General features: G+C 43.7%; 2 protein-coding genes across 2 annotated transcripts in view; one reads left to right on the forward strand and one right to left on the reverse strand.

The window, feature by feature from the left end:
* Window positions 1–14,655, forward strand: part of LOC124711511 (midasin-like) — an 80,717-nt gene extending 66,062 nt beyond the window's left edge. Inside the window, exons 12-16 of the mRNA XM_047241625.1 lie at window positions 3,439–3,661; window positions 7,030–7,141; window positions 13,746–13,977; window positions 14,150–14,366; window positions 14,580–14,655. Of these exons, the coding sequence (XP_047097581.1) occupies window positions 3,439–3,661; window positions 7,030–7,141; window positions 13,746–13,977; window positions 14,150–14,366; window positions 14,580–14,655 (860 nt within the window). The remainder of the gene's footprint in view (window positions 1–3,438; window positions 3,662–7,029; window positions 7,142–13,745; window positions 13,978–14,149; window positions 14,367–14,579) is intronic.
* A 148-nt stretch (window positions 14,656–14,803) lies between these two features.
* Window positions 14,804–27,486, reverse strand: LOC124711512 (glycine-rich cell wall structural protein 1.0-like). The gene is made up of 2 exons (XM_047241627.1): window positions 26,291–27,486; window positions 14,804–14,882 (listed from the first exon to the last, which is right to left on the reverse strand). Exons 1-2 carry the CDS (start codon window positions 27,484–27,486, stop codon window positions 14,804–14,806), a joined length of 1,275 nt encoding a protein of 424 aa, XP_047097583.1.
* Between the last annotated feature and the right edge of the window lie 392 nt (window positions 27,487–27,878).

Consider the following 27,878-nt stretch of genomic DNA (forward strand, 5'->3'; position numbering starts at 1 on the left):
AGTGGCCCTATCCCAGAACTCCAACATAATCTTCAATCCCTGTGTAAAGTCTTATTCCCTTCCCAGAACCTCTTCCCTGAATTCGTTTTCCTCCTCACCACTATGACACTCCGCACAGGTGCCTTCCTGATGTCTACAAACCCAACAATCCTGGATACCACATTGTTGCTGGTTGTGTTGCTCCCACTGACTGACACCTCAGCCGATTGCCTGAAATGGAGCCTTCCGCATCGCAGATGTCCGCCATATCCTTCAGACAGTCCACGTTCCCCACCCCCTTTCCATCCTTGATCCCTACTCATCATTGTTGACACAACTTCCTTATACACTAACATTCTTCGTGCCCATGGTCTTGCCGCAATGATGGACATTGTTTCCCAACATGCTTCAGATTCCAAATTCACTACTCATTAGTCATACACGTTACTAACTTTATCAGAGCACACTACTTCTCCTCTGAAGAGAAGCTATACAAACAGATCTGCGGCATAGTCATGGGCACTCGAATGGCACCCTCCAGTGGCAGTCTCTTTATGTCCCATCTAGAGGAAACGTGCCTAGCCTCCCAAACCCTGATTCTGACTTAGATTCATTGACGATAACTCCATGGCTGGACTCAGGACCAAGGCACACAACCTCAACATGTCCTCTTCCATTGCTTCATCTGGTCCACCTCAACCCAGTGCCATCTTCCTGGACATTGCCACCACTTCCTCTCTGATGGCTCCACCAACATCTCTCCACCAACCCACCGACAGTACCTACATTTCGACAGCTGCATCTGTTCCGCACCAAAAAGTCCTTCCCGTACAGCCTGACCACCTGGGGACAGTGTACATGCAGTGACAAGAAGTCCCTTGCCCAGTATGCTGAAGGTCTCATAAGGGCCTTCACGGGGAGGCACTATCCACTGGACCTAGTCCACAAACAGATCCCCCTCGCCACATTCCCACACACCCACAATCCTCCAACCACCCTCAAAAACCCACTACAAAGGGGTGTCCTCTTTGTGATGAGACACCAGTCCCGACAGACAGTGAAACCACATTCTTTGTTAGGGATTTGATTATCTATCATGATGTCCCAAAATGAAGCACATCCTATCCAAGATGCTTCCCATCCCTCCCAAAGTGGTGGTCTGTCACTTGCCCAACCTCCACAGTACTCTAGTCCGTCACTACGTCACACTCAGTCCCTACCCCTTGCCATAAGGATCATATCCCTGTGGAAGACCCAGGTGCAAGACCTGTCCAATCCATCCACCCACCCAGCACTTCCTATTTCAGTCCCATCTCAGGCTTATCGTACTCCGTCAGAGGCAGGGCCACCAGTGAAATCAGCCATGCCATATACCAGCTCTGCTGCAGTCATTGCACAGCTTTTTATATTGTTGTCCACTACCGTGAATGACCACCGTGAAACTGTGGCTGAGATCAAAGTGGACTTGCTTGTGGCACGATATAGCTGAACACGACATGTCTGATTTCAATAGCTACTTCACCACCTGGACTATCTGGATCCTCCCGTCCACCACCAGCATTTCTGAACTGTGGAGATGGGAGTTATCCTTAAAACACATGTCTCTGCTCCTGAAAGCATCCCAGCCTCAATGTACAGTAAACTACTGTCCCCACACCCTTCTACACCCTTCACCCAACAGTTTCCACCCCCTCTGTCATGTCACCTTCTCCCAATTCACATCCCCTCATCCTCGTTGTGCGTCATTCTCTGCCAGTGCACCTGTCAGTCTTTTCCCTTTCCCTGCACGTCTCCTTTCCCATTCCCTGTCCCCACCCCCTTTCTCCCCCTACTTGTCTTACTCCGGATTGCTGCTTCCATCCACTGCAGTTGCCTCCTGGCTGTGGTGGCCAAACAGTGGTCTTGTTAGCGTGAGGTGTGCGAATGTGTGTGTGTGTGTGTGTGTGTGTGTGTGTTCTTTCTGAAGAAGGCTGTGGCCGAAAACTCGGTGTGTAATAGTTTTTTTGTTGTGTCTGTCTACAACTCAGTCTGTCATGTTTATGGTGAGTAGCAATCTGTACTTTTCATAATATTGTTAATATACCATACTGGTCTTTCCATTCTTTGAAAATGTAAATTAGATGGGTCGGGTGGAAAATCTAAACCTGACTTTGTCAAGTAATACACAATTTGAGTTGTAATATAACTGGGTAGATTAAAAAAAATCTGCTCACCAAGTGGCGGCAGGATAAAACCGCATAAAAGCTAAGGAAATGTGCAGGTTTCTAGAGTCGACAGCTCTTTCTGGCAGAAGGGTTGAAAGGAAAGGAAGAGGGATGAAGGAAAAAGATTGGTGACTTTTAGGAAATGTGGAGAGTTCCGGTGAAGTCACCCAGAACCTCAGATCAGGGAGACTTAGAGGGGAGGATGAGAAGGAAAGACTGATTTTTGGGGACTGCACTGGAGGTGCTTAAAGGTGGAAGATAGGATAATAAACAAGATGGAGATTACTGACAAAACATTGTACAAGAGTTAATAAGAGTGGAAAGGTAAGTGCATTATATGTGGTGTACTTGTGGGGAAAGGGGGATTGGGAGAATAGTCGGGTCAGAAAATAAGACATAGAAAACTAAAAGGGAGTGTAGAAATGCTGTGGCTGAAGAAATTAACATAAATTAATGCCAGGCGGACGGCAAGAAGCGAGGACATGTTATAATGCCAATGCCTACCTGCATAGTTTGAGAAACTGGTGTGTGGGTGGAATCTAGATGGCACTTGTGGTGAAACAGGCATCACAGGCATGACTGTCATGTTGTAGAGCTTGCTCTATGACATAATATTAGCTTGCCAGTGTACACCCTCTGTCTGTGCCCATTCATTGTAACAAGTAACATGGTGCTAGTGATATCAATGTAGAAGGACAAACTGTTTATGTAACAGCTGGTACACGACATGTAGTTTGACAGGTGTTCTCCCTTTGATAGCATATGTTTTGCCAACAGTGGGGGCGGTCACAGGAGTAGGAGCCATAGGATAGGGAGATTTGTGCAGAAGGAGCATAGGGTCTGACAAGAACATTGAGGAGATTGGGAGAGTGACAAAAAGCTAATATAGGTGTGGTGGGCAAAATGTCAGAGAGAATAGACCTAATTTTAGGGCATGATTTTAGGAAGTCACAGCTGTGTCAAAGTAGCGGATTAACAAATTCCAGACCAGGATATTATAGAGTGACAAGAGGTTTATTTCTATGTAGTTTGTTTGAGGGCTCAACAATACCAGCATTGGATGTGATGGCCCAGGAAATCTGCGTTTGAATTAGGCTGGTGGGGTAATTATATCCAGTGAAACTGCTAATCCATATTTGTTTGTTGAGCTTAACTTTTACGGAAATAATATTCTATTACTGAAAAGAAATTAAAAAAATATATAGATGTGTGAAATTAGTAATTATTTAACCAGTATCCCTTTTTGTTTCTACAGAGATAGCAATTCAATGTGCTCAGCGAATTGCCCTTGTCCCACCTGTGGTTCGACTTCTAGAAGGAGTAGCCCGTGCAATACAGTTTTGTGAGCCAGTGTTGCTTGTTGGTGAAACAGGCACAGGAAAAACTTTCCTCATTCAGCACCTAGCACAAAGAACTGGAAATCCACTACTGGTCATCAATATGAACCAGCAGAGTGAAACAACAGATCTGCTCGGAGGGTTAGTATCTTTATCTTCAAATTTTAGGTGATAGGCATGTCCCCAGAGGTTATTACTGCTATAAGAGTATGTACACTATTGCTGCTTTGGGAGTCATATCTTTTTGTCAGTTAAAAAACTAAAAAGCCTACTTTCACAATACTAATGTACAGGGAAGGAGCTCAGTTTGATTCTTTTTTAAATATTCCTTTGATGTAACATTGAATTATTGGCTGATTAGTAAATGGTGTTATTTTCAACCAATCCCCATGAAGCAATTTCTTACTTTCTTTGCCATCCCATTGTAAAACATGTGTAAATACTGTTTCTTATTGCCTTCTTGTTAATGAGAAACTTAATGAAGAATGCCTATGTTGTACTACACTTGAATGAGGCGTTTCAGATTAATTGTAAGCGATGATAAAAAACTTTCCATTCAAAGGCTGTACAGTCCAGAATCGGTATAGCAGTCGGACAAGTTCGCTGTGAGCATTGAGGCAAGCATCCTACTGCTGCACCAGGTTGAAGGTATCCATTTGGTAAATCACCGTGTCCTGCTGCATGAAAAAGTCTGTATTCCCTGCTGCTCATTCTCATCCTACAGAAATCATAGACCTTTCAAGGCCTTTTTAAGGGACCAAAGGCGCAATAATCGCATGGGGATAGATCAGGGCTCTAGGATGGGTGTTTGAGTGTGTCCCACTCGAGTTAGCATAACTTCCTTGTTTTGCCATATGGAGATGCATGATGTAATGAAGCAGCAGCACCCCTTGTCACAATTTTCAAGGATGTTTCACTTTTAATTGCTCATGTTCTTCAGTCTCCAATGGATGTCTGCCGGTCTTTGTCCCACAGCAGCCGAGAAAAGAACAACTGCAAGCTGGTCCTGTTTGCACGCATTTGGTAATGTCACCATAGTTCACATATCCTCATTTACCATCCGTGTATTGGAAAGACGTGAATGCCACACTAATCCCTTGCCTACATCAGAGTCATGCTATGTCGCGTGCTCAAACAGAAACTTTTTGGTTGCCCCTTTAATAAAAAATTAATGGCGTAAATATAATTCTTGTGTCACTCTAGCAACTATATTGAATATTGAAATCTTGAATGTGGCAGCAGTCTGCAATTGTAGCATTATGGATGTAATGAGAATCAGCCAACCAGTTGCACATCAAAAGTTTATTCAAACCTTTATCTAGGTTTCGGCAGATTTAAACCTGTCTCCCTTGGAAGCAGGAAGAACACATGCCACATAGTGCACAAATAGAAAAACGAAGTCACAGGGCTTAGTCAACGATAAAATGACCCGTCTAAATTCTATGGCATAGCCGTATGGCATAGTCAACAGTAAAAGTGATCCGTGTAAAATCTAAGTTAGGTGTGTACCATACACACAAACAATTGTCTACATTTTCCCCCCAAATTTAAGGGCAAAACCTGGGGTGTGTTGGTCAATTGTAATAAGGTTGGTCCTGCTCTGCCTCCAGCAGTAAATCCTGTTATACTGTAGCATTGTTGCAGCCTCAGTCTGTGATACTTCAGTAGCACCTTAGAAGTGAAGTATTAACCACATGTTAACTTGTTAATTACGGCCAAAAGTCCTTGTTGTCAATCCTACACAGCTAAAGAAAAACTTAAAACAATTGAAGAGGTTCTGTATGTACATCAATGATCTGATGCATAAGGTGAGTGGCAGTCTGTGACCGTTGGCTGTAATGTACGGGAAAATGTCATTTTTGCGTGACTGTAAAAGTGTGCAGGATGAAATTGACATAATATTTATTTGGTGTGGCGAATGGCAGCTTGCTGTAAATGTAGGAAAGTGTATGTTAACACAGATGAGAGGGGTAAAAAATTCTATAATGTTTGAGTATAGTATTAGTGATGTGCTGCTTGACGCAGTAGTGTCAATTAAATAGCTAGATATAACATTGCAAAGTGATACAAAATAGGATGAAGGCGTAAGAATGGTAGTGGGGAAGGCAAACAGCTGACTTCATTTTATTCAGAGAGTTTTAGGAAAATATAGCTCATATACAAAGTGGACCACATATAAAACTCTAGTGTGATTCATTCTTGAATACTGCTAGAGTATTTGGGATCACTGCCGGATTGAATAATGGAAGACATTGAATTAACTTAGGGGTGTGGTGCTAGATTTGTTAGCAGAACATATTACGAAGATGCTTTGTGAACTCAAATGGGAACTCCTGGAGGGAATATGATGTTCTTTTCAAGGAACACGGTTGAGAAAATTTAAAGGACAGCCATTTACAGATTACTGCATAATGATTCTACTGTTCTCAATGTACATTTTGTGTGAAGACGACAAAGACAGCATAAGAGAAATTAGGGCTTATCTGCAGGCATATAAAGCCATTTCTCCAATGCTCTCTTTGCATGTGGAACAGGAAAGAAAATGACTAGTAGTGGTACAGGGCACCCTCAGCGATATGCCATGCAGTGGCTTTTGGAGTATGTATGTAGATGTATAGAGATAAAAGTGAAAATTGTAATAGGAAAGCATAAAAAAGGTATTGGGTTGTATTGGGTGGACTCAAGAAGCAAACGGTACAACCTTAAAAGAAAAACTGAACATGGAACAACTCAAGTGGACCATTGTGGCTAACAAAGAATTCCACCTTTCCTTTCCATTTGATTTTACTAATTCATGTTGATTAATTCAAACCCATCTGTCTGTCTATGCAAAATTATCTTAACTTCCAATTTCAAGAATACCAAAGTGAACAACCATGTAAATGAAAATGGAAAGCATTCAGATCAAACTTCTAACATTTTATGCTTTTGGAGCCTTGCTATACAACTCCTATCTAGCTGTTGATTACAAGAATACATTAATTCGGGTTATTTCATTTCGCAAAGTAGATATAATTATGAGCCATGACATTTTCTGTGAATATATCTTGTGCCTTTCATGCAGTGGTGTCTCTTGTATGGTATTGTGATAATAAATAATGTAAACAGAGAGGAAGAGTACTTTAGTCACACTTAGTCGATTTTTAGTAAGGAGAAAATTTCATTGGGTGAGAATAGGTTATTGTTATGTTGATGTGTGATTTAATGAGGGTAGAAAATGTATCAGAAAACCTGTTAGTTGTATGCCAAATAAAAATATCTTATTGTTGTTTGGTATTTCAATCATGGGAAGACGTAGCTATTGTGCTGTGTTCTTGTTCTGCACTTGTTTCTGTAATGTAATTTATGACAGTGACTTCTCTCTGATCTTGCTACATTTGTGTTTTATACTCATACTATTTTTAAGAAATATAATGAAAATAATTTAGTATCGTATCTTAACATTTGTAATTTCTGCAAATCATTTCATCCAATGTACCTAATGAATCCTTTTCCTTTGTGACTTACAGTTATAAACCAATGGATCTGAAGTTTATAGTGAGACCTGTGAGAGAAAAATTTGAGAGACTTGTGCGTAATCTTGCATGGGAAGATGGCCTTAAATTTTTAGTGAAGCTGGCAGTAAGTATATAGTTTTTTCTGTTTTTGGATACTGTCCAGTTCTGTATGACGATTTAGTGATAGTGGAAATAACCTAAATGTTTAATATGTTCCATTCTCCTGATGTTTATTGATTATGATGCAATACAGATAGTAAATCATTAACATACATAATCAATCAACCAACAGATTTTTTCCAGTTCAGCCATCTCATTTTCAAAAATATGAGAGTATATAAATTGTGTATGGTCACTACAACTTATTTTCCACACATTGAATGTTTCCTTTCATTTTTATTGTTCCCAGCTTGACTTATTGCCACAAAAAAAGTTGTCATGTTGATTAATTGGGTTTCTGCCGTTTATTCGTGTCTTTCCTGCACAATATTTCAACTGCGTGACTCTCAGTCTTCTCTAGGTGTTGTTCGATACTGATTCCTGTGTGTAACGAGTCCGGTATTTATGCCTACATTGTGGTAGGCATTCCATCTGCGGTCCGCGACTCATCTGGCGCTCTGTCCGTGGTGGTCCGTGGTGTGTGCTGACCAATAGCAACGGCTGTAGCATTTTCTTCTAGCCGTGGCTGTTTCGCATGCTGTGCGCATACTTTGTGGCTATTATCTATTGTCAATATAACTGAATTCAGTTCTGAATGGCGTCCAAGCTGTGCTAGACGTTTTATCTGCCGACTGTCATCATTTGAGTCCTTCTGTGAATTGAGACATTCTGTTACTGTGTGGTGTGCCATGTTAGGCATTCTGTCCGAAGTTCTTGTCCCCCAGGAGCCGCTGCAGTGTCATTTTCAGGCCGATTCTGTTCAAATTGTTGCCTGAGACTTGGAAGAATGCCCTAGGATATTGTGTCTGTTGTCTGAGGTATCATTTCATGTACGTCCATTGTTACATGTACTGGGCTCTTACCCCTAATTCCATCTTTATGCTTGTGTCGCTTGGGATCTTTATGTTGCCTACATTGCATCTTCAGAAGATCGAGTGCTGGGTGTCCTGATTAATGAGATTATGTGCGACCTGAATCTCAATAGATACTTTGATAACGCTGTCCCAGTATCTTGAAGTTTGTGTTAAAATCTTGGCGTCATTATACTTCATAGAATGATTTAGTTCTATACAATGCTTGCCAATCACTGACTTGGTCGCCTGTCTCAGCCTGGTGTGCCTTTAGTGCCCTTTGCACCTGATGTCAACGGTCCTGATCGTTTGGCAGATGTATGCCATCCCACATTCACATGGTACATGGTAAATGCCCGGTTTCTGTAGACGCAGGTCATCCTTCACGCTCCCTAGCAGAGTCTTAATCTTGGTGGGTGGATGGAATACGCTTTTAATGTTATGTTTCAGGAGAATTCTGCTGATTTTGGCAAATATCGGCCCAACGTATGGCAAATGTGCAACCTTTTACATTTCTTCATGTATCTCTTCAGGAACCTCTGGTGGCGATACAGGGCACAGTGTCTTTTGAACATCTTGAGAAGAGTATCCATTTTTGTAGAACACAGAATGTAGATGTTCTATTTCTGTCGCCAAATTATCCGGATTTGACAGAGTTCGTGCCTGGTGAACCAGCATTCTGAGTAAACCGTTTTTCTGTGCGGGTCGTGGCAGCTGCTGGTGTGCAGGTACAACTCAGTGTGAGTGGGTTTGCGGTACACACCGTGACTGAAGGTACCATCTCCCTTCCTCTTAACTAGTACATCTAGGAAAGGGAGTAATACTAGTCAGCAGATAAAACGGCTAGCACAGCTTGGACGCCATTCAGAACTGAATTCAGCTATACTGACAATGGATAATAGCCACAAAGTACGCACACAGCGTTTGGAACAGCTGCAGCTAGAAGAAAATGCTTCAGCCATTGCTATTGGTCGGCGCACACCACTGACAAAGTGCCAACGCACTACGGACTGCACAGGGAACGCTTAGCACAACACAGGAAAAAAATACAGGACTCGTTCAACACTGGAATAAGTGTTAAACAGCACCTGAAGAAGACTGCGAGTCATGCAGTTGAAATATCGTGCAAGAAAGACGCGAATAACTGGCAGAAACCTGATTAATGAACTTCACAACGCCTCACCGGGAAAGGCTGAAGAATTACAAAAAAAAAGTTGTTATTGTTATAGTAAATTGTAATTCAGCCCTAAAATGTTCCTGCATTATTTGTCTTGTAAATTTAAAAATATTTAAAGTTCTAGTGTAATGTGGCATATGATCAGTTGCTCACAGAGACCAGTAAGCTTTTGTCCCATGAATAGAACAGCTGCTTTGCTTTCCAGGTTTTAACATAAGTTACAGGCATAACACAACTTTCTTACAAAAAAGTGCTTATATTCCCTTTTTGTAAAATTCAGTTCATTGAAAGTTACCGGTGCGCAAGTCGCCCAATGCGGCGTCGAATAAAATAAGACTTGCACTTGGCGGCTGAACTTCTCCGAATAGGGGCCTCCCGGCCATTGGTGCCATCCGCTCATTTCCATTATTTCCATTGAAAGTTGGCCCACAGTTCTTGATTTTTGATTTGTTACTTGCTCCACACTTCAACTCAAGTATTGTTATGTGTTTTAATGTTATTCTTCTGCCACTGTTGCAATATGTTGTTCCATTTGGTTACCAAGTGAACTGGTGCAATGGTAAAACATTAGACTTATATTCAGGGTGGTCACAGTTCAGATTCTCATCCAGCCATCCTGATTTAGATTTTCCACAATTCCCGTACTTCACTTACGGTAAATACTGGCACGATTCCTTCAGTAGGACACAACTGATTTTGATACCTTCCCATCACCAGTCCAAGCATGCACTCGGTCTCTAATGGCCTTGTTGTTTGTGGGACATTGTGCCCTTACCTTCCTTTTGTCTGTTCCATTTTATTCCTTTAACTTGCGCCTCTCTCAAGCTCATTTTACGTGAATGTCACTTGTGTATTTTAAGTGTTAGAAAAACTGAAGTTAAGGGGAAACGGAGCTAAAACTGACCTTAGTTTACAGGGTTACTAATACATACTTCCATAACAACATATGTATGACGATGTGATTAGAAAAGTCTCTGCTGATCTATTAAGCATTATGATATTCCTTAAAATTGAAAACTTATTCACTAGCATTGAAACAGATTGTTGTAAATGATATATTGGGTGATCTGCATTTATGTTTGCCAGAGTCAGATTGGTCAAAGCATCTGAGGAACACCCATCTTGGATTCATTATATTTACTTAATATACTAAGAGTACTTAGAAAATATAACAGATTACTAAAGGGTCAGCCTACGCTACGTTTTTCCGTCCTCTTTTGGAGTACTGCTGTGCACTCTGATATCCTTACCGGATAGGATTAATGGAGTACACTGAGAAAGTCTAAAGAAGAGTGGAATGTTTTTTATTATCGAGAAATAGTGGAGAGAGTTTCACTGACGTAATACAAGATTTGGGGTGGACATCATTAAAACAAAGGCATTTTTTGTTCCGGCAGAATCTTATCATGAATTTTCAATCACCAACTTTCTCCTCCAAATGCGAAAATATTTTGTTGACAACGACCTACATAGGGAGAAATGATTATTGTAGTAAAATAAGGAAATTATAGCTCACACAGAAAGATATAAGTGTCTTTTTTTTCTGTGCACTGTTCAAGATTGGAATAATAGAGAACTATTGTGAAAGCGTTTCGATTAACCCTCCGCCAGGCACTTAAGTGTGATTAGCAGAGTGTCCATGTAGATGTAGATAAACAGCATGTTAAGTGATTAAAGTAAATGCAAGGGAGCTCCTCAAGGTACTGTGACCAATCTTATGTTAGTTGATACATATCTATGGCGTAAGACGTAGAAACCACACTGTATGCAGATGATCTGGTTATTTTGACTTCATTACCAAACAGTCATAAATCACCTTGAAGGGTGGGCACATGAAAACCTTAGGGAAGCAAGCAATTGGAAAAACCTACTATCAGATATTTTCTTTATGTCACTCTTACCCAAAAACAACTCTTAAAAACTGGAGGGGAAGATCTGCAGTAGAATGAACATATATATCAAAAATTAAACTGGAGGCATACATAAATAAAACTGCTGATAAAGCAAACAGCAGACTCAGCGTAGTAAAGAGGTTGGGGATAGCAAATGGTGATGTTAAAGGGCAGTGCTCAACACACCTGCAAAACCTACATAAGATGAATTTTAACAGTAGTGAAGCACTTGTTGTGGCTATTACTAGGAATATCAGATGATTAGAAAAAGTCCAGAACCAAGCATTAAGAATCATAACTGATGGAGTAAAATCAACACCTTGAGCATTGTAACTGGGTTAGAATCTCTTTAAATAAGTATTCAAAGTTTAGCACTGCTCAGATATGAGAAACTAATTCGTCTATCCAATCGTATTAAATTTCTAAAAGATAAAGAGTCATGTAACAATAATAGTAGAAAATTGAAAACGCAAACTAGCTTCATCCAAATTGTAGAATACATAAGATACAATATCAGCCGCCAAGAGTTGATGTTAAAAAATGTATTTTCCCACTCTCTCCAACTCTGCTTTCTCCGTTGCAATACCAGATAGACATAATTTATAATTTAAAAAAATATGAAACATTAATCATTAGAGCTACAGCATTGGAAACAGTAAAACTGAGATACCCTGAAGTTCAGTAGCTCCACGTCTACACAGATGGTTCACTAATGGAAAAAGAAAGAAAAACATTGGCATAGGAGTGTACAGCAAAATTTTCTCTCTCTGTCGATTTGTAGGACCACACCACTCAGAGTTAGAAGGTGAAGTTGGAACCACCGTAGTTGCATGTCAGCAAAACAACTATTTACGCATATTCGACAAAGCAATTATATTTTGTTATTCCATAGCAGCAAATATTGGCAGTTATAAACACGAAACATCCAAAAATAGTCCAAGTTAGGTATCCAGGAAGTAATTGCAGCAGCAGAAGAAGACAAATTGCAATTAAGTGGATACCATCTTACAGTGGCTTAAATGGTAATGAAAAAGCAGATTTTCTATCCAAAAAAGGCAGAAAGATTAAATATACTGGGAAAAACTAACATGATTTATTTTTATTGGAGTGCATTATTAACAATACATTTAATGAAGAATTAAAATGATCCAATAAAAGATCCGGAGAAACCTCATGGGGTGACTGTAGTGCCTGATGGACCAAGAGGAGAAGCAGTAGCCAAATTCCACTTGGCTACTGGATATGACTGACTGGCCACCTATCTGCACAAGATCTCCATCTTGCCCTCACCAACGATCGGTTCGATCATGAACAAAAACATATAACATAGTGCAAAAAATTAAGTGACTGTAATTCAGGCTTAACAATGTTGTATTGGGAATCAAGAGCACAAATGATGGTAAATCAAGTGTCAGAACATAATAATAATAATAATAATAATAATAATAATAATAATAATAATGTCCATTATTTTAATGTACATTGGCCTATTTTCTAATGGGGAGAGAGAGAGCAATTTGATACTACAATTTAGTAACTAGCTGAAACCAGTGATATTGTGCAGTTGTGGCAAATAATAGAAAATAAAATAATAATTGTAATTACTTTAACTCACCTCCCTTCAGTTTCATGTTTCGTTCACTGCTTCAGTATTTCTGCCTAATTATATACAGGGTGATTCAAAAAGAATACCAAAACTTTAGGAATTTAAAACTCTGCGACGACAAAAGGCAGAGCTAAGCACTATCTGTCGGCGAATTAAGGGAGCTATAAAGTTTCATTTAGTTGTACATTTGTTCGCTTGAGGCGCTGTTGACTAGGCGTCAGCGTCAGTTGATGCTAAGATGGCGACCGCTCAACAGAAAGCTTTTTGTGTTATTGAGTACGGCAGAAGTGAATCGACAACAGTTGTTCAGCGTGCATTCAAACGAAGTATGGTGTTAAACCTCCTGATAGGTGGTGTATTAAACGTTGGTATAAACAGTTTACAGAGAATGGGTGTTTGTGCAAAGGGAAAAGTTCTGGACGGCCGAGAACGAGTGATGAAAATGTAGCACGCATCCAGCAAGCATTTGTTCGCAGCCCAGGAAAATCGACTCACAGAGCTAGCAGAGAGCTGCAAATTCCACAATCAACTGTATGGAGAGTCCTATGAAAAAGATTAGTTATGAAACCTGAACGTCAACTACCCGAGGCGATGGATAGGCCGCCAGGCAGCCCGTGACAGAGCACTTCATCACTGGCCTCCAAGAAGCCCTGATCTTACCCCCTGCGATTTTTTCTTATGGGGGTATGTTAAGGATATGGTATTTCGGCCACCTCTTCCAGCCACCATTGATGATTTGAAACGAGAAATAACAGCAGCTATCCAAACTGTTACGCCTGATATGCTACAGAGAGTGTGGAACGAGTTGGAGTATCGGGTTGATATTGCTCGAGTGTCTGGGGCCATATTGAACATCTCTGAACTTGTTTTTGAGTGAAAAAAAACCTTTTTAAATACTCTTTGTAATGATGTATAACAGAAGGTTATATTATGTTTCTTTCATTAAATACACATTTTTAAAGTTGTGGTATTCTTTTTGAATCACCCTGTATATCAACGTAGTTGGTGCAACCATTTCTCATGATTTTACTTTGCTTTCACAGAGAGAGTATCATAGCCGAAACTGGAAAATGGTACTCCTTATGATGAAGCGTAAAACGTCTTCTGTCTTGAAGAAGTTACGTAAGAAGTCTAACCCCAGTGAAGAAATTACCACTATGATTTCAAACTGGAAACAGTTAAGTGGTGATTTGTCACGGCTAGAGAAGCAGATTTCCTCTAATGCTATGGCCTTCACTTTTATCGAGGGAAGTCTTGTCAGAGCTGTCCGTGAAGGTGAGTTCTCTTAACCTTTCCTTCCATAGAGGTGGGGAGGAGGGAGGAATATCGTATTTGAGTTGAACTTTGCCAGCCAGCCACCAATGTACATCTTCATTCAGCTATATAAGTGAGAAATATCTGATTTTGTGGTTTTATTTGTGTGTTAATTATATCTTGATATGAATAGGAAAATGGGTGCTCCTTGATGAAATCAACTTGGCACCACCAGAAACGTTGGAATGCTTGTCAGGGCTATTGGAAGATGGAGCTGTGGGTAGCCTCCGCTTATTGGAACGAGGTGATGAGCAACCTGTTCCAAGGCACAAGGACTTTCGTCTCTTTGCTTGTATGAATCCTGCTACAGATGTCGGCAAGAAGGAACTGCCTGCTGGCTTACGTAACAGGTAAAACTTAAATTTTATATCTCTTGAAGAGTCAAAATTTTTCCCCTGCTGCACAAAAGCCTATGAATTGATGACATGATGATGATGATGATGATGATGATGATGATGATGATGATAACAATAACAATTATAATTATATAATTAACAGTCTTTCAACCTGCCCTTCAAAGAATTTCCATGGAGTTGCATTACATCATTGGCAACTTGTTACAGAATTGTCTTCCAGCAGAAAGTGGACTGTGACCTGTGGCTCTCTTATTTCTTCATAATGTATGATGATCACATCTGATTTGTGTGTCGTAATGATGAATGTCTCTCTTTATGATGCAAATTTCTACATTATCTTTTACAAATGTAATTGTATTAGGGACACACAATCAGTTAATTGTACTTGATGAAATAGTCACTTCAGGCTTGACATTTACTTGTATTAGTATTTATTCTATCTGATCCCTTCTGAAGCTGGAATACTGAATCCATGTAGACTGTGGATTGCCCATCTCCAGTTTCAGTTCCCTATTGCAAAAGTGAATAGATAAAGCCATAATAGATTTGTTTTAGGACAGGAGGAGTTGTTATACTTGTGGGGCATTTTATTAAGTACATGTTGCACCTAATCTTTCTACAGATGAGTTTGTACATGCCACTTGAGTTTTATGGTATCTTCTTTGTCATCACATGCTTCTTCAGCCTGGGTCACCATATACTGGAACTACATGGGGTGGACAAAAATATGGAAACACTAAAACACAGCACAGTAATACAGTGTAGGAAAACTGTTGGCATTCAAAAAAGCACCTAGTTATCTCAGAATGGATAAATACAGGTCCAGTATATTTTTTTCTTCTCACAGAATAGGGGCAAGCTCAGGAAAGGTAATGATGATAGAGATCGATAGCAACTACACGTCCTTCTTTCCAAAGTAGGCCACAACGGCTCTATAATGTAGAGATCTGGTGACTGTGGTGGCAGGGAGATGTGACGGTTTGTCAAGCAGCCCTGGACAATGCAACTGCATGGACAGGGGTGTCTTGGAACACAGTATCACCATGGGGGAACAAATATAATATCTTCGGAAGGACCTAATCATCCAAAATGCTCATATAATCCACGGTAGTAATGCAAGCTCTCAGAGTAACTTTGGGGTACATGGAATACCGTGACATGACTGCTCGTGTCATCACTGAACCCACACTATGTTTCATTCTTGGGATGTAAACTTAGCCAGAAGTTGGAAACAGTGTCAGACAAGACTCATTCTACCAAATAACATGCTTCCATTGCCACACCATCCACATTTCATTGCTTTGGCACCACATTTTCCTGGTAATGGCATTTGCATCACTAACTTGGGGTTTTGAAATTCCAGCTGGCCCTGCAATTCCCAGCTTATGGAACTCCCTCTGTGTTGTTCTGGTGCTGGCAGGGTTCACGAGTGCGACATTCGGTTCTGCAATGACTTTTGCAGCTGTCGTCCTCTTATTTTTTGCCACAGTCCTCTTCAGTGACCAGCTTTTGTGATCACTCAACATACACTTGCACCTGTATTGTTAGTTAGTGGACAATGATTTTCCACTTCCCCATATGCAGTATAAATCGTCAGTACGGTGTTCTTGAAACACCAAACACTTTGGCTACCTTGGTCATGGAAGTACCCATCATACGAGCACCAACAATCACATTAGCTTTGCTTCGACATAATGTACTCACAACTAAACGGAACATTGTTCTGACCACGACTGACACGTGCAATGTATTGAGGGCATTGAATATATGCCATCCATGGTCAAACCCAACACCAACACCTGCAGGCTTGGCTAGCATCTACATCTACATCTATGTCTACATGGATACTCTACAAATCACATTTAAGTGCCTGGAACAGTGTTCATCGAACCACCTTCGCAATTCTCTCTTATTCCAATCTCGTATAGCACGCGGAAAGAATGAACACGTATATCTTTACGTGTGAGCTCTGGTTTCCCTTATTTTATCGTGGTGATTGTTCCTCCCTATGTAGGTCGGTGTCAATAAAATATTTTCACATTCTGAGAAAGTTGGCAATTGGAATTTCGTGAGAAGATTCCATCACAACGAAAAGCGCCTTTCTTTTAATGATGTCCAGCCCAAATCCTGTATCATTTCTGTGACACTCTCTCTCCCGTATTTCACGATAATACAAAATGTGCTGCCTTCCTTTGAACTTTTTTGATGCACTCCGTCAGGCCTATCTGGTAAGAATCCCACACCGCGCAGCAGTATTCTAAAAGAGGACGGACAAGTGTAGTGTAGGCAGTCTCCTTAGTAGGTCTGTGACATTTTCTAAGTGTCCTGGTAATAAAACGAAGTCTTTGGTTAGCCTTCCTTCCAGTTTAAGTTGTTTGTAATTGTATAGTTGCTTTTAGCACTCATGTGGATGACCTCACACTTTTCGTTATTTAGGGTCAACTGCCACGTTTTGCACCATTCAGATATCTTTCCTAAATCATTTTGCAATTTGTTTTGATCTTCTGATGACTTTATTAGTCGATAAACGACAGCGTCATTTGCAAACAACTGAAGACGGCTGCTCAGATTGTCTCCCAAATCGTTTATATAGATGAAGAACAGCAAAAGGCCTATAACTCTACCTTGGGGAACACCAGAAATCACTTCTGTTTTACTCGATGACTTTCTGTCAATTACTACGAACTGTGACCTCTCTGACAGGAAATCACAAATCCAGTCATATAACTGAGACGAGGCATGCAATTTCAGTATGAGCCGCTTGTGTGGTACAGTGTCAAAAGCCTTCCGGAAATCCAGGAATACAGAATCGATCTGAAATCCCTTGTCAATAGCACTCAGCACTTCATGTGAATAAAGAGCTAGTTGTGTTTCACAGGAACAATGTTTTCTAAACCCATGGTGACTGTGTGTCGATAGACCTTTTTCTTTGAGGTAATTCATAATGTTTGAACACAATGTATGTTCCAAAATCCTGCTGCATATCGATGTTAACGATATGGGCATGTAATTAGTGGATTACTCCTGCTACCTTTCTTGAATATTGGTGTGACCTGTGCAACTTTACAGTCTTTGGGTATGGATCTTTTGTCGAGCAAATGGTTGTATATGATTGTTAATATGGAGCTAATGCATCAGTATACTCTGAAAGGAACCTGATGGGTATACAGTCTGGACCAGAAGACTTGCTTTTATTAAGTGATTTAAGTTGCTTCACTACTCCGAGGATATTTACTTCTACGTTACTCATGTTGGCAGCTGTTCTCGATTCAAATTCTGAAATATTTACTTCGTCTTTTGTGAAGGCATTTCGGAAGGCTGTGTTTAGTAACTCTGCTTTGGCAGCACTGTCTTTGATAGTATCTCCATTGCTATCACACAGAGAAGGCATTGATTGTTTCTTGCTGCTAACTTACTTCACATACGACCAGAATCTCTTTGGATTTTCTGCCAGGTTTCAAGACAAAGGTTCATTGTGGAAACTGTTATAAGCATCTCACATTGAAGTCCATGCTAAATTTTGAGCTTCTGTAAAAGAACGCCAATCTTGGGGATTTTACGTCTGTTTTAAGTTTGGCATGTTTGTTTTGTTGTTTCTGCAACAGTGTTCTAACATGTTTTGTGTACCAAGGAGGATTAGCTCCGTTGTTTGTTAATTTATTTGGTATAAATCTCCCAATTGCTGCCAATACTATTTCTTTGAATTTAAGCCATATCTGCTCTACACTTATATCATTAATTTGGAATGAGTGGAGATTGTCTCTCAGGAAGGTGTCAAGTGAATTTTTATCTGCTTTTTTGAGTAGGTATATTTTTCACTTATTTTTCGAGGATTTGGGGATTACAATATTCAATCTCGCTATGACAACCCTCTATTCACTAATCCCTGTCAGTTTTGATGCTCGTTATTAGCTCAGGATTATTACTTGCATTTATATTCAAGCATGCGTTTCTCATGGTGTTCCAATCTATGTGTTTTTTCCCATATATTTCATTCAGAGGGTGCCACTACCCCTTCATATTTTTTAAAATTAATGTCAGTCTCATGTCACCAGTGTCTCTTTTGTTTTTCTCATCACTTCATGTTATTTGGGGCTCCCCTTATTTCCTGCTGCTTTTCAGTTCTCCTGGGACTATTTATAGCTGCCCTCTGCCTTTGACATTCTCATTTTGTGCACTACCCAAAAGTTGTTTCTGTTTAATTTTAATAGTGGTATCACAATCGTGCTGGAAAATGATGTCGGGCGGCATCTGTGGAACTGCATAGTTTGGCAACATGTGAAGATAGGTGTGAGAAACGGACCAGTTATCCTATGTTTATGAAATCCTAACCACACATTAACTTTTGGTGTGCCCATTTCGTACAGAATCACTTATTCTGGAGCCTCACTTCCCCCTGTTTGACATTTATGTCTGTTAACTTTGCTACTACATATGTGGAATGATGTAACATTTCGGCAACAAAATCACATTGTCTGTGGTGATCCTCAGGCTTAATTTGATGAGAAAGTTGGAGTTTGTAAGCATGCAGCCAGGGACGTTTGTGCACAGTGTCACGCACTATCGAATGGGGCACTCCTAGTTCCGTACTAACTTGTCAGGTGGCTTTATGTGGACTTCTGGTGAATGCTTTGGACACCCATTCCTCGGTCGCTCCCTTCACATGCGTTTTAGGATGTTTTCCATCATTTGAAATCAAACTTCCGATTTCTCAAAGAGTTCTGTCCCACTGGTAAGTGGATTTGTGTGTGGAAAGATCCATTTTCCATTCTCTTCTTGCCCACCGCTGGACATTTGTTACAGATTTTAACTCTGTTAACGATAGCACACACTGCAACTTTCGTTGTGGTATCCAAATGTTGGCTGTTAAAAGCACGTCTGCCTGCTGCACAGTAAATATTTGTACGCGTGCGCTATAGGACTCAGTGCTGTTCACGAAATGAGGAGGATCGCGTCTTACAGAGTGTCTCTGTCGTTTGCATATTTACCCAGCAACGTAAAATGTCGAGGTCTTTCATTATAAGTATGCGTGTACCTCTAGCCTGGACACCCTGCATTAATGTTAACATTGGTTAGAGCTACTATGCTCTTAATTTTTCCTTTCTTCATTTGCCCATTATCCATATTTTATTAAATATGGCAGTATTTTATGGTATGTTAGGCACATTGCATCATTATAATTTATAAGAATCATAATTACAACAGACAGTATTCAGATTTCCAATTTGTTGTGTATAGCTTATAATTGTATGAAAGTTGTCTTTCCAGTTATGCTGTGTGGGTACTGCACTGTTTGAATGTGGATATTTGTGCTGTCTGCCTATTAATGCTGTACTTACAAAGGAAGTATTGTTGCATCACCATTTGAAGAAAAGGCCTGTTCAGGGCCTGAATGTTACTTTTGTTAAACATTTTTATGATACTTTAGAGCATTTGTTGCATATCAGATAAAAAGAATGAACCAAATTTGAGAAAGAATGGAAACAAATTTGCACCAACCTTTTAGCATAGACTTTTTGTATATGTATGTTTTTTAAATCGTTTTTTTATTCCATTTATGTAGTTAGTCTCAGCAAAAAGTGTGGTTTTTGAACATAGAGCAGAGAATGCATTTCAACAAAGCAGTAGGTTTGTTCCTTGGCACCTCTCTCTCAGAATGGACTTTGACTCTTGCAGACTATTTCTCCAGATGGAGGAAACATGCCAGACGTAGCAGTGCGCTAATTAAAGCTACAGAGTTGGATGCCGTATTAAGACAAATTGGATGCTATACAGACACTTTTCTGTGCTAGAACATAGTGACAGCACCCAGGAGCTGGCGAATCATATTACTTACGTGCTCTACAATCTACCTTAGAGTTTTCATGCAGATTAAGAAGACAGGCTTTCCCCTGCTGGTGCAATGATGAATGACACTGCACAATTATGGACAAGTAGGTAGCTCTCCAAAACCTAAAGAGCAAACCTATTGCATAGAGGCTTGCAACCTTTCATATAGTGATGGAAAAATGTGTCAGGATTACCAAGAAGAGAATGTAACATCAACTCCTGAATACCATAAACCATTCCATTAAATCAATACAAGTACGGAAAGTTGTAAGAAGGATTAGGAAGGGAGATAAACCACATTATCAGTGTTATGATGATAAATGGGAACCTTGTGAGGGGGGTGGAGAAGTAAATGGAAACTTCTCTTTGTGTGAGTTAGCTTTGGCTTTTTCGGCTGCACGACATGGCACAAAGTCACAACAAAATCCCTTAACACGTGTTGTGATACCTTGTTGGGAACACTAAGGAACCTTCCTCTAATGTTATAAAAAATACAAGCAACAGGGCAATTTTGCTGTGGGAGAAAGCTATTTTAATCCCATCAATTAAGCCTTGTGTATAACAAACATGAATGAGTATCTATTGTACTGTTGCCTCAGTAGCTGCTTAGGAAATACAATTAAAAAGATGTGTAAGTGCCACCAGATCTTGATCATAGAATCAGGCCAGATGATTAGCTGTGTTTGGTGTGGGTTCCAGAAATGCTATTCCAGATTTGAAATACTGTGTCAACCTGCCTACACAGACATTATATAATGGGATTTTCAAACAATGGAAACTTCAGGTAGGAATATCAACAATGTAGGAAAAGATAGATTGCTACTTAGCGTAAACATGACATTTTAAATTACAGAGAGGCACAATTCAGAGGAAGCTTTCAGCTGCAGCCTTCGTCAGCAAAAGAGAAACACACACCATTCATACACACAAACATGCACACCTCACACACAAGTGACTGCCAACTGTGGCATCTTTGGCCAGAATGCAACTATCATGTGGGATGGAAGCATCATTCTGGAGGGAGTAGGGCAGGGGAAGGGATGGTAGTGTATGGGTGAGGGAAGAGAGGAATGCTGGCTGGTGGAGTGTGCAGGGACTAGAATGCATACAGGCACAGCATCAGGAGATTGTGGGGCAGGGAGGCAGGGAAAAAGGAGCGAAAAAGGAGAGGATCAGGAAATAATGGGCAGATGCATTGGTAGTGGGCGGCAAATAAAGGGTGGGAGGTGAGAATGGGGAGTAGATGATAGAACAAAGGGGGTGGAAACTGCTGGGTGGAGGGTGTGGGGACACTATGTTCCCGTAGGTTGAGGCTGGGATAATAACGGGAGAGGGGACTGTGTTGTATGGATAAATCCCAAGTGTAAATCAGAAAAGCTGGTGGTGGAGGGAAGGATTCAGATGGTTTGAGTAATGAAGCAGCAATTGAAACAAGCATGTTGTGTTCAGCTTCATCTCTTGCTCTTGGCCACAGTTTGGCAGTGGCCGTTCATCTTACTGGACAGCTGGTTGGTAGTCATAACCATTATAAAAAACTGTGCAGCGATTTCAGGAGAACTGGTAAATGACATGGCTGCTTTCACAGGTTGGCCGACCGCTGATGCGATACGATAGACCTGTGACCGGAATGGAAGTGCTGAGTGGGTGGATTGGGCTGGTCTTTCACCTGGGTCTGTCATAACGATATGATGCTTGTGGCAAGGGGTTGGGATTGGGAGTGGCTAGGGATGATGTGATGGTTGGGGGTGGGGGGGGGGGGTGGCAGAACACACCTTCAGGAGGGGTGGGAAGTATTTTGGGTTAGATGTCCCTCATTTCAGGACATCATGACAGGTAATCAAAGCCCTGGCGAAGGATATGGGTCAGTTGTTCAAGTCTGGGGTGATACTCGGTTCTATCGCTGACATCCTACTGCCGCCTCAGGGCACTGGTATCCAACCTCTATCCCTATCCTACCCGCAGTGTTCCTCCTTGGCCACCCCTTACAGCACCTAAACTGTGCCTAGCTGACCCTTTCAACTTGCCACATCCCCAAAACTCCCTACCAACACTGCACTAATTCTAGAACTGAAACATTCCCTTAACACTGTTGTTAACCTAGGCAACAAAAACCTCAGTTCCACAGAAATTTCAGTCCTATCCAAAAACATCATCTTTAGCCCTTTTGCCCTACACTCAAATTTAAACATTTTGTACTTGTTAAAGGCCTACTCTCCTTCTTGCAATCCCTGCAATGGAAGTACTTCCTGTAGTCAATCCCTCCAAGCAAAACCAACCTAATACCAACATCGATCTCTGACTCTCTCAGTTCATACCACCATCCAGCCGTGATCCTCATACCCACCCCCATCCTCCTCCCACCTAACCATCCTCCTCCCACCTAACCATCCTCCTCCCACCTAACCATCCTCCTCCCACCTAACCATCCTCCTCCCACCTAACCATCCTCCTCCCACCTAACCATCCTCCTCCCACCTAACCATCCTCCTCCCACCTAACCATCCTCATCACTGTTGATGCCACCTTCCAAGAAACCAACATCCCTCATGCCCATGCTGTTGAACACTACCTTCTCCAATGTCCTTCAGACTCCAGACCCACAACCTCCTTCCTCATGCATCTTACTAACTGTATCCTAAAACACAACTACTTCTCCTTGGAAAGGAGACAGATAGAAACAAACACACAGCACAGCCGTGGGCACCTGCGTGGCAGCCTCGTGTGCCAACACGTTTATGGGCTGATTAGAGGAAACCTTCCTAGCCTCCCAAACACCAAATCCCTAGTCTGATTCAGGTCCATTGATGGATATCCTCATGATCTGTACTCAGGGCCAAGACACAGTATCTTCATTCCTTCACAACCTCAACACCTTTTCTTCCATCCACTTCACCTGGTAGTCCTCAAACCAGTGTGTCATCTTCAGAGACGTTGGCCATCTCCTCCCTGATGGTTCTATACACACCTCTGCCCACATTAAACCACCAACCACACCTGTGTTTTTGTGGCGGTCATCTGTTTCACACAAAAAAATCACTCCCATAGGGTCGAGATATGTGCACTGACAAGAACTCTCTTGCTCTGTATGCCGATGTTCTCACAGAGGCCTTGTCAGACAGGCACTATCCCACTCCCATACCATTTCCCCCCACAACTCCAATCCTCCCACCACCTCCAGAAACAAGCCACAGCACATTATCCCCTTTGTCACCTAGTACCATCCCGGACTGGAACAACTGAACCACTCTTTCGCCAGGGCTTTGATTACCTATCGTCGTGCCCTGAAATGAGGGACATCCTATCAGAGATACTTCCCACCACTCCAAAAGTGGTGTTCTGTTGCCCACCCAATCTCCACAACATCCTAGTCCATTCCTATTGCACTCCCAATCTGAACCCCTTGCCACAAGGATCATATCCCTGTGGAAGACCCAGGTGCAAAACCTGCCCAATCCACCCACCCAGCACTTCCTATTCCTGTCCTGTCCTGTCCTACCCCATCAGGGGCCGGGCCACATGTGAAAGCAGCCATGTCATTTACCAGCTCTGCTGCAATTGTTGCACAGTTTTTTTGTATTGGTATGACTACCAACCAGCTGTCCACCAGGATGAAAGACCGCCACTAATCTGTGGCCAAGAACAAAGTAGACCACCCTGTGGCACAACTTGTGGCTGAACATAACACTCTTGATTCCAGTAGCTGCTTCACTATGTAGCGGTTCTGCCTGCTTTATTTATTCATTTGTTTGATGTCCTTGGTGTCATCGTACTGCATTTCTAGACTGGCTGAAAAATGGGTTACGGATTCTGACACTGACTACTGTAAGTAAGGTAGCCAACAGGGTCATAGTTGCATTTCACAGTACTTTAATTTCACTGTTCACAACCCCCTAATAATACACAGTTATATGGCCAGTGCACTATTGTTTAACTTTCGATAAGCCTCATTAATAGTGTGCAGGCAAACCTCCACATACTGCTACAATAGTTTAGTATTGAACATCTGCGAGCAGTAAAAACATAACCACAAAGTTCGCAGTTCACAGAATAGAACGCGGTGGTCTAGCGGTTCTAGGCTCTCAGTCCGGAACCGCGCGACTGCTACGGTCGCAGGTTCGAATCCTGCCTCAGGCATGGATGTGTGTGATGTCCTTAGGTTAGTTAGGTTTAAGTAGTTCTAAGTTCTAGGGGACTGATGACCACAGATGTTAAGTCTCATAGTACTCAGAGCCATTTGAACCATTTGAACAGAATAGAAAGGTACGTATGGAGCAGACACTGTCAGTGTTTTAACACAAGGCGTATTGGTGTAACACTTATTTCACTGTTAAGTTGATGCATTGTTGTTGTTCTAAGCAGCACAGATTCCTCGTCTGAAACTCAGCCGTGAACTGACGGTCTTGTGAGCAAAAACTGAGCCCATATATATTAACACAATAATAGGTACTGTAACTACACATTGTTTGAAGTTTAATTTACCAAAATTACAATTAAAACTTAACTCATTAAATTAACCGAATACATTGAAAAATTGGTTCTTTTTAACAGTTTCTTCTACTGGAAGGGTTAAGCTGAATTATTTGTTTAAATCATGAAATTAACAAATATAAGCACTTAAACAATACTTTGGACAAAACTGTTAATTACTTTGTAATTAATTAATGGCTGGTTTTGTTAACATGTTTTAGACTAGACCCAAATAGATACTTTAAGAATACTATCATTTTGTCTTCCAAATGTTTACAATTATTACAGAGTTTATATTTGTTTACATGTCAACAATAGAATTATATACCTAAAACTAAGAACAAAATTAGATCTGGTGTTGTTTATTTTAAAACTGAGGGCCAATCTTTCTCTATTATGACAATACAGATTACATTCACGTTTGTTAATGGTAATTAGTTCAAAAATGAAAAAAAAAAAAAACGAATTTAAGTAAGGCAGATGGCAAAACAAGAGGGGAAGAAAAATATCCCAGCTTGCTTCGTCACAACTACCCAACCCATCTGTGTCCTGCCTCCCACCACCTGCTTTTCTGAACTGCGCAGAAAGTGAGTTATCTGTATAACACATTGTCTGCTCCCTTAGTTATCCTGGCCTCTACCTACAGTAACATACTGTCCCCACACCCTCCACCCAACAGTTTTCACTCTCTCTGTCCTATCATCTCCTCCCCTCTCCCCCTCTCCTCTCCTCCTCCCCCTCTCCCTCTCCTCCTCTCCATCTCCTCCTCCTCCTCCTCCCTCTCCTCCTCCCCCTCCCTCTAGCCTCGTCCCCCTAGCCTCCTCCCCCTCTCCTCCTCCCCCTCTCTTCCTCCCCCTCTCTTCCTCCCCCTCTCTTCCTCCCCCTCTCTTCCTCCCCCTCTCTTCCTCCCCCTCTCTTCCTCCCCCTCTCTTCCTCCCCCTCTCTTCCTCCCCCTCTCTTCCTCCCCCTCTCTTCCTCCCCCTCTCTTCCTCCCCCTCTCTTCCTCCCCCTCTCTTCCTCCCCCTCTCTTCCTCCCCCTCTCTTCCTCCCCCTCTCTTCCTCCCCCTCTCTTCCTCCCCCTCTCTTCCTCCCCCTCTCTTCCTCCCCCTCTCTTCCTCCCCCTCTCTTCCTCCCCCTCTCTTCCTCCCCCTCTCTTCCTCCCCCTCTCTTCCTCCCCCTCTCTTCCTCCCCCTCTCTTCCTCCCCCTCTCTTCCTCCCCCTCTCTTCCTCCCCCTCTCTTCCTCCCCCTCTCTTCCCCCCCTCTCTTCCTCCCCCTCTCTTCCTCCCCCTCTCTTCCTCCCCCTCTCTTCCTCCCCCTCTCTTCCTCCCCCTCTCTTCCTCCCCCTCTCTTCCTCCCCCTCTCTTCCTCCCCCTCTCTTCCTCCCCCTCTCTTCCTCCCCCTCTCTTCCTCCCCCTCTCTTCCTCCCCCTCTCTTCCACCCCCTCTCTTCCACCCCCTCTCTTCCACCCCCTCTCTTCCACCCCCTCTCTTCCACCCCCTCTCTTCCTCCCCCTCTCTTCCACCCCCTCTCTTCCTCCCCCTCTCTTCCTCCCCCTCTCTTCCTCCCCCTGTCCTCTCTTCCTCCCCCTGTCCTCTCTTCCTCCCCCTGTCCTCTCCTCCGCCCCCTCTCCTCTCCTCCGCCCCCTCTCCTCTCCTCCGCCCCCTCTCCTCTCCTCCGCCCCCTCTCCTCTCCTCCGCCCCCTCTCCTCTCCTCCGCCCCCTCTCCTCTCCTCCGCCCCCTCTCCTCTCCTCCGCCCCCTCTCCTCTCCTCCGCCCCCTCTCCTCTCCTCCGCCCCCTCTCCTCTCCTCCGCCCCCTCTCCTCTCCTCCGCCCCCTCTCCTCTCCTCCGCCCCCTCTCCTCTCCTCCGCCCCCTCTCCTCTCCTCCGCCCCCTCTCCTCTCCTCCGCCCCCTCTCCTCTCCTCCGCCCCCTCTCCTCTCCTCCGCCCCCTCTCCTCTCCTCCGCCCCCTCTCCTCTCCTCCGCCCCCTCTCCTCTCCTCCGCCCCCTCTCCTCTCCTCCGCCCCCTCTCCTCTCCTCCGCCCCCTCTCCTCTCCTCCGCCCCCTCTCCTCTCCTCCGCCCCCTCTCCTCTCCTCCGCCCCCTCTCCTCTCCTCCGCCCCCTCTCCTCTCCTCTGCCCCCTCTCCTCTCCTCCGCCCCCTCTCCTCTCCTCCGCCCCCTCTCCTCTCCTCCGCCCCCTCTCCTCTCCTCCGCCCCCTCTCCTCTCCTCCGCCCCCCCTCCTCCGCCCCCCCTCCTCCGCCCCCCCTCCTCCGCCCCCCCTCCTCCGCCCCCCCTCCTCCGCCCCCCCTCCTCCGCCCCCCTCCTCCGCCCCCCCTCCTCCGCCCCCCCTCCTCCGCCCCCCCTCCTCCGCCCCCCCTCTCTCCGCCCCCCCTCTCTCCGCCCCCCCTCTCTCCGCCCCCCTCTCTCCGCCCCCCCTCTCTCCGCCCCCCCTCTCTCCGCCCCCCCTCCTCCGCCCCCCCTCCTCCGCCCCCCCTCCTCCGCCCCCTCTCCTCCGCCCCCTCTCCTCCGCCCCCTCTCCTCCGCCCCCTCTCCTCCGCCCCCTCTCCTCCGCCCCCTCTCCTCCGCCCCCTCTCCTCCGCCCCCTCTCCTCCGCCCCCTCTCCTCCGCCCCCTCTCCTCCGCCCCCTCTCCTCCGCCCCCTCTCCTCCGCCCCCTCTCCTCCGCCCCCTCTCCTCCGCCCCCTCTCCTCCGCCCCCTCTCCTCCGCCCCCTCTCCTCCGCCCCCTCTCCTCCTCCCCCTCTCCTCCTCCCCCTCTCCTCCTCCCCCTCTCCTCCTCCCCCTCTCCTCCCCCTCTCCTCATCCCCCCTCTCTTCATCCCCCCTCCCCCTTCTCCCCCTCTCCTCATCCCCCCTCTCTTCATCCCCCCTCCCCCTTCTCCCCCTCTCCTCATCCCCCCTCTCTTCATCCCCCCTCCCCCTTCTCCCCTCTCTTCTCCGCCCCTCTCCTCCTCTCCCTCTCCTCCTCTCCCTCTCCTCCTCTCCCTCTCCTCCTCTCCCTCTCCTCCTCTCCCTCTCCTCATCTCCCTCTCCTCCTCTCCCTCTCCTCATCTCCCTCTCCTCATTCCCCCCTCTCCTCATCCCCCCCTCCTCATCCCCCCTCCTCATCCCCCCTCTCCTCATCCCCCCCTCCTCATCCCCCCTCTCCTCATCCCCCCTCTCCTCATCCCCCCTCTCCTCATCCCCCCTCTCCTCA

Source organism: Schistocerca piceifrons, chromosome 8 (genome assembly GCF_021461385.2).
Source record: "Schistocerca piceifrons isolate TAMUIC-IGC-003096 chromosome 8, iqSchPice1.1, whole genome shotgun sequence".
Taxonomy (NCBI): domain Eukaryota; kingdom Metazoa; phylum Arthropoda; class Insecta; order Orthoptera; family Acrididae; genus Schistocerca; species Schistocerca piceifrons.